The sequence below is a fragment of the Schistocerca americana genome, chromosome 2 (assembly GCF_021461395.2).
Source record: "Schistocerca americana isolate TAMUIC-IGC-003095 chromosome 2, iqSchAmer2.1, whole genome shotgun sequence".
NCBI classification, from domain to species: domain Eukaryota; kingdom Metazoa; phylum Arthropoda; class Insecta; order Orthoptera; family Acrididae; genus Schistocerca; species Schistocerca americana.
Genome location: NC_060120.1, coordinates 900,461,645 through 900,474,981, shown reverse-complemented (window position 1 = coordinate 900,474,981; position 13,337 = coordinate 900,461,645). Strand labels below are relative to the sequence as shown.

The window sequence follows — 13,337 nt, the reverse complement described above, 5'->3', positions numbered from 1 at the left end:
TCTACAGACTTTTCCCTGTATTCTTAATGAAATTATTAATCACTTTATAAAGGTTAACGTCTTTAGTAACCAAAAGGGAAGCCCACAGATTTGTCTGCTGGATTGTGTTTTGACCTCAACACAGTACATGCAAAACAAACATAAACTGGAAAGTCATTGTCAGACCGAAACGTATTTACTGACCAGAATGAATACTGAAAAAAACATATGTAAATTAGTGTAACTTTGTAAGTGTAGACAGTTGGTAACACATGTTCATTTTCTTGTTATTAGATAATTTTCCATGTGCAAGATACGTAACTAACATAAAAGAGTTTCTATTTGAAACATTTTTCATCTCATGATCCACAGTGAGAAGAAAAATACTTCAGAATCTATCAAAGTAGTGTAGCGGGCCGAATGCTATGCTATAACACATGTGAGCACAAATTAGTTCCAGAAAAATGGCCGTCGAGATGGCTGAATGCAGAGAGTATCGTAAACATTCTTTTTATTTCAAACCAGGCACTGGAATTGAAGGATGCTCCTGGCAAACTATACGCAGTCGAAGGAGACGTGACGAAAGAGGAGAGCATCACGTCCGCCTTCAAGTGGATCAGCGACAACCTCGATGGGGTCGACGTCCTCGTCAACAATGCTGGAGTCTATCACGACGGTGACTTAACCTGTAAGTTGATGTTCGTTTTATTTCCAGTCACCATTCTTACGGTACTGGAGACAAATCTTCAGTACCTTTTAGCGCCAGTTGGTCCAAGAAAAATGTATCGTGGTGTTAGTTTCATACTAAATGAGTTGGAGAAATCACAGTTCTGGTCATGTTTTAATTTATCAGAACGTAACTGGTTTCGAATTTTGCAGACAACATGGAATCTGCAAGAGGAAAATAAAAACAGAGGTATTTCAAAATCTGTGAAGTAGAAACAGGAATCTGTAACATCTACATAGTAAGAAGTAAGCTAATTACCCTTAAAAAAGAAGCTACACAGAGCAATCATAGATTCAAGTGATATGTGATACCTAAATAACGGGTAAGAGGCACTGGTGGAAGAACAGTGACTGACGTTTAATAAGCAATTATTCACTAACAGCCAGTTCTATTAACTTCACTGGCTGTAGATCAGTTTTGAAGTAATTCAGAAGATGTACCTACTTCACAAACTCGCTATCTTGTGTAACAGTGAAATTGGACAAAATGAATGAGGGTCATTGCTGGTCTAAATCAGTACGGTACACATTTGAGAACCCTGTTAAAAACATGATGACACGATTGTCACATTTCGAGCATTACTTTAATCATACGTAATAGATATACATTATTTATTCTTGACAGTTCCGTGTTGTAAACATAGAAGAAAATATGCAGAAGAAAGAGATATCTTCAAACTTTAACCGTGCAGAAAAAATATTTATTACTGTAAATCGTCTTGGGGTAATATAAAGAAATAATTGAAGGAAACAAAAGACTGATGTGGTAAGTATGGCTAACAATGAAAAAACATGGAAAGAAGTCTTCGTTGATTTTAATTAACGAAATGTGGGAACAAATTGTGACTAGAAACATTTAAAAATGTTTCGTCAAAAACAAAAAGACCCAGAAGATATTCACACATGACAAGGTATAGTTTTAAGATGCACTTTACAACACAGAATTCGTCCTTCAGCAGCTGACACATATGGGCACTTCACATGATGCAGTACATGGTGCAGTCAATTTGACTTCAACAACCTTGATTGAAAGTTAGTCGTAGTACATTCGTCATTTGATCTGGTCCAATGCAAAATTCTGGTGCACTGACTTCTATCAAAGTTAAACAACGGAGTTAACTACAGTTAAATTTGACTGTGGCTCACGCCTGGTTTCCTCGAGATGGTGGCCCGTTTCTATGTGCTGAGACAGACTCTGGGCATTGTCTACCTTATCCTACGTAGAAAGTTTATTAATTTCTGAATCAGACTTACCGGGAGTAGAATTAAATTGTGTCTTCACATGTAACCACATTGCCTTGAGAGGTGGCATGAGCCCCCTCTCATATTTCTATCTTACGATTCTCCTCTCTAATTGCATGCGGTGGAAAGTTGCTATTCCTTCACACGCGGACTTCCCACGCAGCGTCTCTCGTCACCCAGGTGGTCCGGTGACAGGCGGGCACTTCTGATCTCGAGAAGGTTAAGCTGACGTGTGTGAGGCAGTCGAGTGAATGCTTTCCAGACGCCGACATTGTCAAGAGACACGCCCGCTGGGGCCTGAAGTAGCGGCTGGGCTAGAGGTTCCGTTACTTCGCAGAAACTTGGCGAAAACACTTTCTGGCGGGCTACCAGCGAGGCGTGGGAATGACTAGTGTACCCAGGCAGTTGTGGCGGGAAAATTCCCGCGCTTTCTGCAAAATAGTAACTGTGATTGGCTTGCTCAGGGCATAGCTCCGTGACGTAGCCAAATCAGTGCAGAAATTGGCGTCAAGAATCTCCATTGGTGGAATGGTAGTGCTCCGGCAATGGGGTGGAATTTTCCGCCGGTTTTCGAGTTGCTGATTGGAACGTTTAACCACGGCCACTGTCGTGGGGGCGGGAATGTTCTGTGTTCGGCCTGTACGGGTGCTCTTGTGGAGAGTCGGCTCTCGCCTTTCGGTCGAGGACGTCGAAGCAACCAGCCATCACCTACAGTACGCCAGATCGTGTTCTGGCAGTTAAGAAGACAGTTTGGTAACGTATGTCCACAGCACCGGCAGATAGGGATTTTCCTAGGTGATAATCAGAACTCAGCAGAGCGCGCCTGTTCGTCTTTTTCTAACTTTGTTCTGTCTTGAGTACCAGCAATTAATGTTGGGTTAGTTGTGTGTCTCTCTTATGATTTGAGTAGCAAGGAATTGGCTCCACATACCACTTCGTCTTAAACCTCACAATGTATACTCCTGGAAATTGAAATAAGAACACCGTGAATTCATTGTCCCAGGAAGGGGAAACTTTGTTGACACATTCCTGGGGTCAGATACATCACATGATCACACTGACAGAACCACAGGCACATAGACACTGGCAACAGAGCATGAACAATGTCGGCACTAGTACAGTGTATATCCACCTTTCGCAGCAATGCAGGCTGCTATTCTCCCATGGAGACGATCGTAGAGATGCTGGATGTAGTCCTGTGGAACGGCTTGCCATGCCGTTTCCACCTGGCGCCTCAGTTGGACCAGCGTTCGTGCTGGACGTGCAGACCGCGTGAGACGACGCTTCATCCAGTCCCAAACATGCTCAATGGGGGACAGATCCGGAGATCTTGCTGGCCAGGGTAGTTGACTTACATCTTCTAGAGCACGTTGGGTGGCACGGGATACATGCGGATGTGCATTGTCCTGTTGGAACAGCAAGTTCCCTTGCCGGTCTAGGAATGGTAGAACGATGGGTTCGATGACGGTTTGGATGTACCGTGCACTATTCAGTGTCCCCTCGACGATCACCAGTGGTGTACGGCCAGTGTAGGAGATCGCTCCCCACACCATGATACCGGGTGTTGGCCCTGTGTGCCTCGGTCGTATGCAGTCCTGATTGTGGCGCTCACCTGCACGGCGCCAAACATGCGTACGACCATCATTGGCACCAAGGCAGAAGCGACTCTCATCGCTGAAGACGACACGTCTCCATTCGTCCCTCCATTCACGCCTGTCGCGACACCACTGGAGGCGGGCTGCACGATGTTGGGGCGTGAGCGGAAGACGGCCTAACGGTGTGCGGGACCGTAGCCCAGCTTCATGGAGACGGTTGCGAATGGTCCTCGCCGATACCCCAAGAGCAACAGTGTCCCTAATTTCTACATCTACATCTACATCTACATTGATACTCCGCAAGCCACCCAACGGTGTGTGGCGGAGGGCACTTTACGTGCCACTGTCATTACCTCCCTTTCCTGTTCCAGTCGCGTATGGTTCGCGGGAAGAACGACTGTCTGAAAGCCTCCGTGCGCGCTCTAATCTCTCTAATTTTACATTCGTGATCTCCTCGGGAAGTATAAGTAGGGGGAAGCAATATATTCGATACCTCATCCAGAAACGCACCCTCTCGAAACCTGGCGAGCAAGCTACACCGCGATGCAGAGCGCCTCTCTTGCAGAGTCTGCCACTTGAGTTTATTAAACATCTCCGTAACGCTATCACGGTTACCAAATAACCCAGTGACGAAACGCGCCGCTCTTCTTTGGATCTTCTCTATCTCCTCCGTCAACCCGACCTGGTACGGATCCCACACTGATGAGCAATACTCAAGTATAGGTCGAACGAGTGTTTTGTAAGCCACCTCCTTTGTTGATGGACTACATTTTCTAAGCACTCTCCCAATGAATCTCAACCTGGTACCCGCCTTACCAACAATTAGTTTTATATGATCATTCCACTTCAAATCGTTCCGTACGCATACTCCCAGATATTTTACAGAAGTAACTGCTACCAGTGTTTGTTCCGCTATCATATAATCATACAATAAAGGATCCTTCTTTCTATGTATTCGCAATACATTACATTTGTCTATGTTAAGGGTCAGTTGCCACTCCCTGCACCAAGTGCCTATCCGCTGCAGATCTTCCTGCATTTCGCTACAATTTTCTAATGCAGCAACTTCTCTGTATACTACAGCATCATCCGCGAAAAGCCGCATGGAACTTCCGACACTATCTACTGCTGGGAAGTGGCGGTGCGGTCCCCTACGGCACTGCGTAGGATCCTACGGTCTTGGCGTGCATCCGTGCGTCGCTGCGGTCCGGTCCCAGGTCGACGGGCACGTGCACCTTCCGCCGACCACTGGCGACAACATCGATGTACTGTGGAGACCTCATGCCCCACGTGTTGAGCAATTCGGCGGTACGTCCACCCGGCCTCCCGCATGCCCACTATACGCCCTCGCTCAAAGTCCGTCAACTGCACATACGGTTCACGTCCACGCTGTCGCGGCTTGCTACCAGTGTTAAAGACTGCGATGGAGCTCCGTATGCCACGGCAAACTGGCTGACACTGACGGCGGGGGTGCACAAATGCTGCGCAGCTAGCGCCATTCGACGGCCAACACCGCGGTTCCATGTGTGTCCGCTGTGCCGTGCGTGTGATCATTGCTTGTACAGCCCTCTCGCAGTGTCCGGAGCAAGTATGGTGGGTCTGACACACTGGTGTCAATGTGTTCTTTTTTCCATTTCTAGGAGTGTAGTTTAGGGACAACTTCACCTTTACAGTGTTTGTATGAGTATCCAATTTGAGCCAGTTTGATGTATTGTAAATGTTTCATGTGTTTTGGTTTAGTATTTTGTGTTTAGTCTTAATAAATCATATTGTTATTTTGGACAGAACTTTCATTCTGTTAATCGGTAGAGCAAACCTATCATTCCTCACTATGTTAATGAAACCTTCGTTTATTTAACTTATTTATCAAATTAAATTATTGCAGGTGCCAAACTCTTTTCCACTCCACTTGCAGGGCTGATTACAGTCAGTTCGCGTATATTTTTTAATCCTTGTGCAACAGCAAAAGTCGGAGTTAGAATAAGGCGGGGGTTTAGAGCATCATTTACATATGTAGATTCTAAAATTTAGTGTTAAATACACTGCTAGCCCCGGCACCTCGCAGCCTGTTTTACTCTAACAAGAGGATCACACCACAATCAGATTTTTGTAATTTTTTGTATTTATAGTACGTAACGTTCTTGTCACAAATATACCTCTCCCAAAGCATTTCAAAGCAGTCCTCAAAAATTCTTGAAATAATAAAGTTCTAAGTTTTCCGACCATATTTAATATGCTAAAATAAGATTGATTTACTTTCGACAAGCAGTGTGTCTCTATGGTGGCATCATTGCTCGCTGTGTGGGGTTCTGGCTTTGATTCTGGTAGACTCAAGTTTTTAAGCAAAGGTGCATGTTCTAGGAGCGTTCCCTTTGTACTTTCTCAACTTCATCCACCACTAATTAAGGGTTATTAATTAATAATCAAGTCATCGTTTGCTTTTTGATCTATCTATAGTAGTGGAGAAGTTACACACCATTAACCTCTTCTGAAATGCCCCGGCTCTTTCTCCCTGTGCTGAACGCAGCCGATGGGAACGGAAATGTGCCAATGGCGAGTTGGGAATACAGTGCACCTTCAAGTGCGGTCATTGGCGTCTCAGGGGAGATGTGGGGTGCGGAGGCGATGCTTGGCAACTTTGTTTTCGTGTACGGGCCTTATGTGTGTAAACAACCTTTGAGCCGCAGAGACAAGATCCGAATTCTCCCAAAGACAAGCGCAATGTCAGATCTTCGAAAAAAGCAGGATTCTGGCACTTCCTTACCTGTTCAAGAGTAGCCGCAAACGAAGTAAATACTTACTGTGCACTGGGTTCGTTATTTCGGCATGTGCTGTAGTGAATTTTGAGGCTCAAGTAATAAGTGGATACGTGAAATAAAGAATTAAGTACTTGTTTTGCAAATCAAAGCCGGCCGCGGTGGTCTAGCGGTTCTAGGCGCTCAGTCCGGAACCGCGCGACTGCTACGGTCGCAGGTTCGAATCTTGCCTCGGGCATGGATGTGTGTGATGTCCTTAGGTTAGTTAGGTTTAAGTAGTTCTAAGTTCTAGGGGACTGATGACCACAGATGTTAAGTCCCATAGTGCTCAGTGCCATTTGAACCATTTTTGCAAATCAAACTGCCTTTTCCTGCTGCTAGAATTAAGTAATTTCCTTGCTATCTGAAAGCTTAGCTATAGTAAGTAGGTTCATCGTTAGTGGAAGACCAGTTGAAAGATTTTGGGACTTCATACCACCAAAAAAGTATAATACCTAGTCTTTGGCAATGTACATCATAGAACAGATGAATCACCATTTGGAGAATTGTCCACACAAACTGATAGCACAAATATATGATGGTGCAGCAGTCATGAGTGGCTCATCAAGTGGGGCGTAGGCTACCGCTAAGGAAAAATTTTCCAGTACTTCACAAATTCATTGCTATGCACACCAGTAATACTCATGTCACTGCAGCACATAGTCGTAATAACACCGAAACGTATACACAGATTAAAGTATTACTGGTGTTCATCTTAATTTTCGAATGAGCAAGGAGAGAAATATGTGATTTGAAAGCGCTGCATTCATAATCCAGTGTCTTCCTTAATATGGACTGACGAAGCTGATGTTCGGTCTCTGACCTCTTCCCGAAAATCCTGAGGACATATTTTGCTATGTGTGGTTGGTTTCCGATCTCTCCTTGCTATGCACACCAGTAATACTTTAATCTGTGTATACGTTTCGGTGTTATTACGACTATGTGCTGCAGTGACATGAGTGAGCTATCTTTTTATATCATGATCTACAAAAACTTGAGCAGTGAGCTAATTCAGTCTCCTTTTTAAATGTATTTCTTTGTGTGTAAGGTACACCACCTTCATTTTTGGTCGCAAGCCGCTGCTGATGCATACGTATATACGAGGGTTGAACTTTAATAGTGGTAACTATTTATTTACAGCTCGTACAAAGTAGATATGTGTTTCAAAGTTTTACTGACCTTCAAAGCAGTCACCAGCATTGTGTATAATCCGTTGTCAGCGGTGTGGAAGTCGTAGGGTACTATTAGCAGTGCCAGTTGTGTTGACAGTTCGAGCGGCATGGACTACTGCCCGACGAATTTGTAGCAGTTTTGAAGCGAATGACGTCCTTCAGTTTAGAAATCGAGTTGAACTTACGAGGGATTAAGTCAGGTGAATGCAGTAGGTGGTATGGCACTCAGTAGCCCCATCAGTCAAACAAACCAGTAATAGGTTCCACTGTACTTGCTTGAGCATTGTCCTGCAAAATGATGGTCAGGACCTGCAGAAAGTGTCATCACTTCCGTCTCTAAGCTGGTCTTAGGTTGTGTTCCAAAAATGAAGAGCATAGAGAAGAAGTGATGACACTTCCTGCAGGACCTGACCATCGTTTTGCAGGACAATGCTCAAGCACGTACAGTGCAAGCTGTTACTGATTTGACTTAACCCCTCGTGAGTTCAACTCGATTTCTAAACTGAAGGAAACGCCTCACGGCAATCACTAAGAACTGCAACAAATTAGTCGGACAATAGACCGCGCCGCTCGAACTGTCAACACAACTGACACTGCTAAGAGTATCCACCCACATCGCTGGCAACGGGTTATACGCAATGCTGGTGACTACATTGAAGGTCAGTAAAACTTTGAAACACGTATCTACGAGGGTCACTCCAAAAGAAATGCACACTATTTTTGTAAAAATCCAGTTTTCATTCTGCGTGTGTGAAAGTTTTACAGTGTGTAGATACATCCTTCCCGCTTGTTTTCAAATTTAGTTCAACCTGTTCCCGTGAGTGGCGCCGTCACAGCATGTCTTCAAGATGGCTGCTACACTTGACGTTCGTCAGAAGCAACGTGCTGTCATAGAATTCCTGTGCTGTGAAAACGAGACAGTGGGAAACATCCACAAGAAGTTGAAAAAGGTGTAAGGAGATGCTGCTGTCGATCGCAATACAGTTAGCCGATGGGCAAGCAGGTTACGTGATGAAAGGGGGCACGGCAATATTGAGGATTGTCCTCGCAGCGGCAGACCTCATACTGCACACACTCCAGACAATGTACAGAGAGTTAACGAATTGGTGACTGCTGACAGAGGCATCACAGTGAACGAATTGTCAGGCTACATTGAGATAGGAGAAGGGAAGGAAGTGTTTGCAGAATACTGAAAGAGTTGGCATTAAAAAAGGTTTGTGGCAGGTGGGTTCCCAGGATGTTGACAGTGGCTCACAAAGAAACAAGAACTCAGATGGACAACACTGAAAAACCTGCCTTACAGTCCTGACCCAGCTCCATGTGACTATCATCTCTTTGGGAAACTGAAAGACTTTCTTTGTGGAACAAGGTTTGAAGATGATGACTCCCTGCCAAACAGTGGCTCCAACAGGTTGGTCCAGAATTTTACCGTGCGGGCATACAGGCTCTGGTTCCAAGTTGACGTAAGGCAGTTGAGAGGGATGGAATTTATGTGGAGAAATGAAAATATTGTTGCTAAAGGATGTATCTACACACTGTAAAACTTTCAGACATGTAGAATAAAATATGGAGTTTAAAAAAATAGTGTGCATTTCTTTTGGAGTGACCCTCGTATTTTGTACGAGCTTTAAATAAATAGTTGCCACTATTAAAGTTCCAATCCTCGTATTACAGATCTACGACCGCCGATTTAGGCTGTTTTCTGAATGGACGAAAGTTCATGCTTATTGTTGGAAGAGTTATCACCAATAATTGACCTACACATACGTACTGTTTTGGTTCGGCAATACGCCAGTAGTTGTCATAGCAGTTTACGTGTCATATGGGCGCTTGGTACTTATATTCCACGCCTCCTAAGAACAGTGACTTGCAAAGATCTTAATAAGAACTGCATAGTTACTGCTATTCAAGCCTGGAGAGTGTTTTTGTAAGAGATATTCAGTTATTATTGGCTGCTGTGGAATTCCACGTACTTCTTGTTCACTGGAAATGGTATGAATTTCCCTTTCTTACGCTGGCTTTAAACTTCTTCACATAATTATGAGTATTCAGAGAATTCTTGTCGGAGAAAGTATTACGCCCACTAATTACTTGCATTGCCGATGATTTCGTTGCCCTAACCTTACTGGTCGAAAAAATTATTTCAGCCAGTCGTATAGGATTACCATAGTCAGAGATTTACTTGCCGTTTTTGTATGTCAACAACAATATTTTTATTATTTATTCCCTATTTCTTCTGACTGCAGCAGTTCTCTTGTAGTGTCAGTAGGTGGTGCACTGACCACAACAGTTTAATTTAACTTTATCTGGCGCAATTTTGCTAGTTAAAGATGAGCCCAGTTCGTGGCGACATTATCTGTGATAAAATTTTGTGCATTGTAGGTTTCTGTGTTTAGCTTGATACTAGGTAATTTTTTTCGGTGAATATAAGATCAACTGCTTTATACTATCGTTCTTAGAATAACGAAATTACATAACGTGCAGTCAAAAGTAAGGTCAGTACATTTGCCAGTGACATATAATTCTCGTTTAGTAAAAAGACGCAGGAAAATGACATGCTATGGTCAAGTTTGAAAGATAATGATGAAGCATCATTAAACTATATGAAAAGTAAACTGTCCCGCGAAAAGAAGTTGCAGTAGTGTAAGATATGCCTAAAGTATAAAATAGATGAAGTATATATGAAAGAAAAACGATGAGCGCGTTACTGTCCCAATGTGACGTCAGCAGTCCATGAGCATGTAGAGTGCGGTGGACGCAACAGCAGCACCAGAACGGGGAGTGTTACAGAACAATAAAATAGTTGGATACCATCAGCTCATTACAATGTACCGGAGATCACCGGCTCGTGTTGATGACACTGGTGTGCGTTTATGTTGTAGCCACTAGCAAACAGCTCGTAGAATGAAACTTCCTGGCAGATTAAAACTGTGTGCCCGACCGAGACTCGAACTCGGGACCTTTGCCTTTCGCGGGCAAGTGCTCTACCAACTGAGCTACCGAAGCACGACTCACGCCCGGTACTCACAGCTTTACTTCTACCAGTACCTCGTCTCCTACCTTCCAAACTTTACAGAAGCTCTCCTGCGAACCTTGCAGAACTAGCACTCCTGAAAGAAAGGATATTGCTGAGACATGGCTTAGCCACAGCCTGGGGGATGTTTCCAGAATGAGATTTTCACTCTGCAGCGGAGTGTGCGCTGATATGAAACTTCCTGGCAGATTAAGACTGTGTGCCCGACCGAGACTCGAACTCGGGACCTTTGCCTTTCGCGGGCAAGTGCTCTACCAACTGAGCTACCGAAGCACGACTCACGCCCGGTACTCACAGCTTTACTTCTGCCAGTACCTCGTCTCCTACCTTCCAAACTTTACAGAAGCTCTCCTGCGAACCTTGCAGAACTAGCACTCCTGAAAGAAAGGATATTGCGGAGACATCCCCCAGGAAACATCCCCCAGGCTGTGGCTAAGCCATGTCTCCGCAATATCCTTTCTTTCAGGAGTGCTAGTTCTGCAAGGTTCGCAGGAGAGCTTCTGTAAAGTTTGGAAGGTAGGAGACGAGGTACTGGCAGAAGTAAAGCTGTGAGTACCGGGCGTGAGTCGTGCTTCGGTAGCTCAGTTGGTAGAGCACTTGCCCGCGAAAGGCAAAGGTCCCGAGTTCGAGTCTCGGTCGGGCACACAGTTTTAATCTGCCAGGAAGTTTCATATCAGCGCACACTCCGCTGCAGAGTGAAAATCTCATTCTGGGAGCTCATAGAATGTTGACAGAAGCTTATGATAGGAACTATACTGTGATATCGCCGCAGTGTTCTCTGTTATAGTAAGTTTTTAAACTAATTGAAATAGGCACTCTGACGAAATTCACACTTCTCATTCAAGGAGTCCTCATGATTATTTTTGAGGTCAACATAGATGTGAATTCTTTCCAGCATGTTGAGGCAGATGCCTACTTGTCTTTGGTGTAAAACAGTCAAAGCAGATTAAATACCAGTCACAGTATGATCAGTGGCGACCATGTATTCACCCTATGCAGTATCATTGCTATGTTTTTACATTTGTTTCTTGTATCCCGTGATAAATTTTGTGTCTGTTTGGCCGATTTAAACCACGTTACAACTCTCACACTTCAGTTCATACATATCTGAACGTGAATATTTGTAATATTCATCACATCTTGCACAGAATGTCCATAAATTATCTTTACAGCTTAAGACTTTAATACCTTAAAAAATATACTAGATATTGACAAATGGTTTTCAATATGTGATAAGATAACTCATAAAGTTTTGTTTCCTCATTCATACACATCAGTATGTGCACCCTTGGTTGCACAGATAATGTCCAGCCGTAATTCCATTTCTTTCCACGTACGGTTCAGGATCTCCTCACTGACACGTTAAAATGCATTGCGAATGCATGCCTTCAAGTCCTGTAGGTCTCTAACCTCGGTTCGGTGTACCAGATCCCTTACAAAATTCCACAGGAAGGGGTCTAATGGTGTGAGCTCAGGGAGTCGCGGCGTCTGAATGAACCAGCCCACAGGCTGAGCTTTCTCCTGTGGCGTCCACATTTTATCAGGTTTCCAAGATCAGTTTTACGTAACCCGTGCGAGAGAAAAAATAGCTTTATGAGTTATCACATGTTTCAAAACCATTTGTTAATATACAGCACAGTTTTAAAGTTATTAAACTTCAGTTCATAGATGTCATTGAAGATGTAGCATAATAGCTCTGTTTCATTTACATATCCAATTTGTTGGCTACGTTAGAACAATAATTGTTACTGAGAGCGACCTGTTTCAAAATCCTCAATGCTTTATTGACTTAGTTTCTTTGTAGTGGCAATCTAGACATTCCGTAAAACAGTACGTCAAAACATTGGAAATACAGCTCTGATATATACTACGAGTTATATGTGAGGGAGCCTGCACTTCAGCTAGGCGTTATGTCGGTTTAGTCTGTAGGTTCTCTAATTTCTTCTTTTCTGATTTTTCACTGAACACAGTTACATACAATGAATCTCCAGCTTCCAGAACTTTTTCAGTTCTACACCAATATTGCTATAAAACTTTTTTATAATTTATTTAGTTAAAGAATCTTGAAGCTCAAGCAACTTTTCCCGCTTTTATCGGGTTCAAAATGGTTTAAATGGCTCTGAGCACTATGGGTCTTAACTGCGGAGGTCATCAGTCCCCTATAACTTAGAACTACTTAAACCTAACTAACCTAAGGACATCACACACATCCATGCCCGAAGCAGGATTCGAACCTGCGAACGTAGCGGTCGCGCGGTTCCAGACTGAAGTGCCTACAACCGCTCGGCCACAACGGCCAGCCTTTTATCGGGTTTTCTTCCATGTCGTCTTTGATTCGCTCATCCTGCGTAATCATAGTTACCCAGGTTCTACTATTGTTTGACCTTTTTCTGTATATTTCCCAATTTTAATCGTTCCCTTTGTGGTATCATTATTTATTCCTCTCCTTTGTATTTTTTTTCTTTTTCATTTCAGCAACAAGAAATCTTACCGAAATAAGTTTTACAGTCTAAGTAATAGTTCATTTGATACTGGTCCTAGTTTTTTTTTATTTTTTGACATGAAGACACTACCTTTCTGTGGACGAGAATTCGCTGCGTGCGTCGTGGTTGCCCAATATCTCTTCAGTCGAATGCGAGAATGGTTTTAAACAACGGAACTCCTGCGTAAGCAGTGATAAGTAGAGGTGGGTTACAGAGAGGTGCGGCAAGTTTTCTTAGGAAAGCTGTACAGGAGCAGAAGTGATTAGCGAATAAGTTACCACAGTCAACAGGAGATCCACCTAACTTGCATT

General features: G+C 43.6%; 1 protein-coding gene across 1 annotated transcript in view; it reads left to right on the top strand.

Moving 5' to 3' along the window:
• LOC124595884 (farnesol dehydrogenase-like) overlaps positions 1–13,337 on the top strand; it is a 47,817-nt gene that overhangs the window by 20,682 nt on the left and 13,798 nt on the right. The window contains exon 2 of the mRNA XM_047134791.1: positions 505–667. Within this exon, the coding sequence (XP_046990747.1) occupies positions 505–667 (163 nt within the window). The remainder of the gene's footprint in view (positions 1–504; positions 668–13,337) is intronic.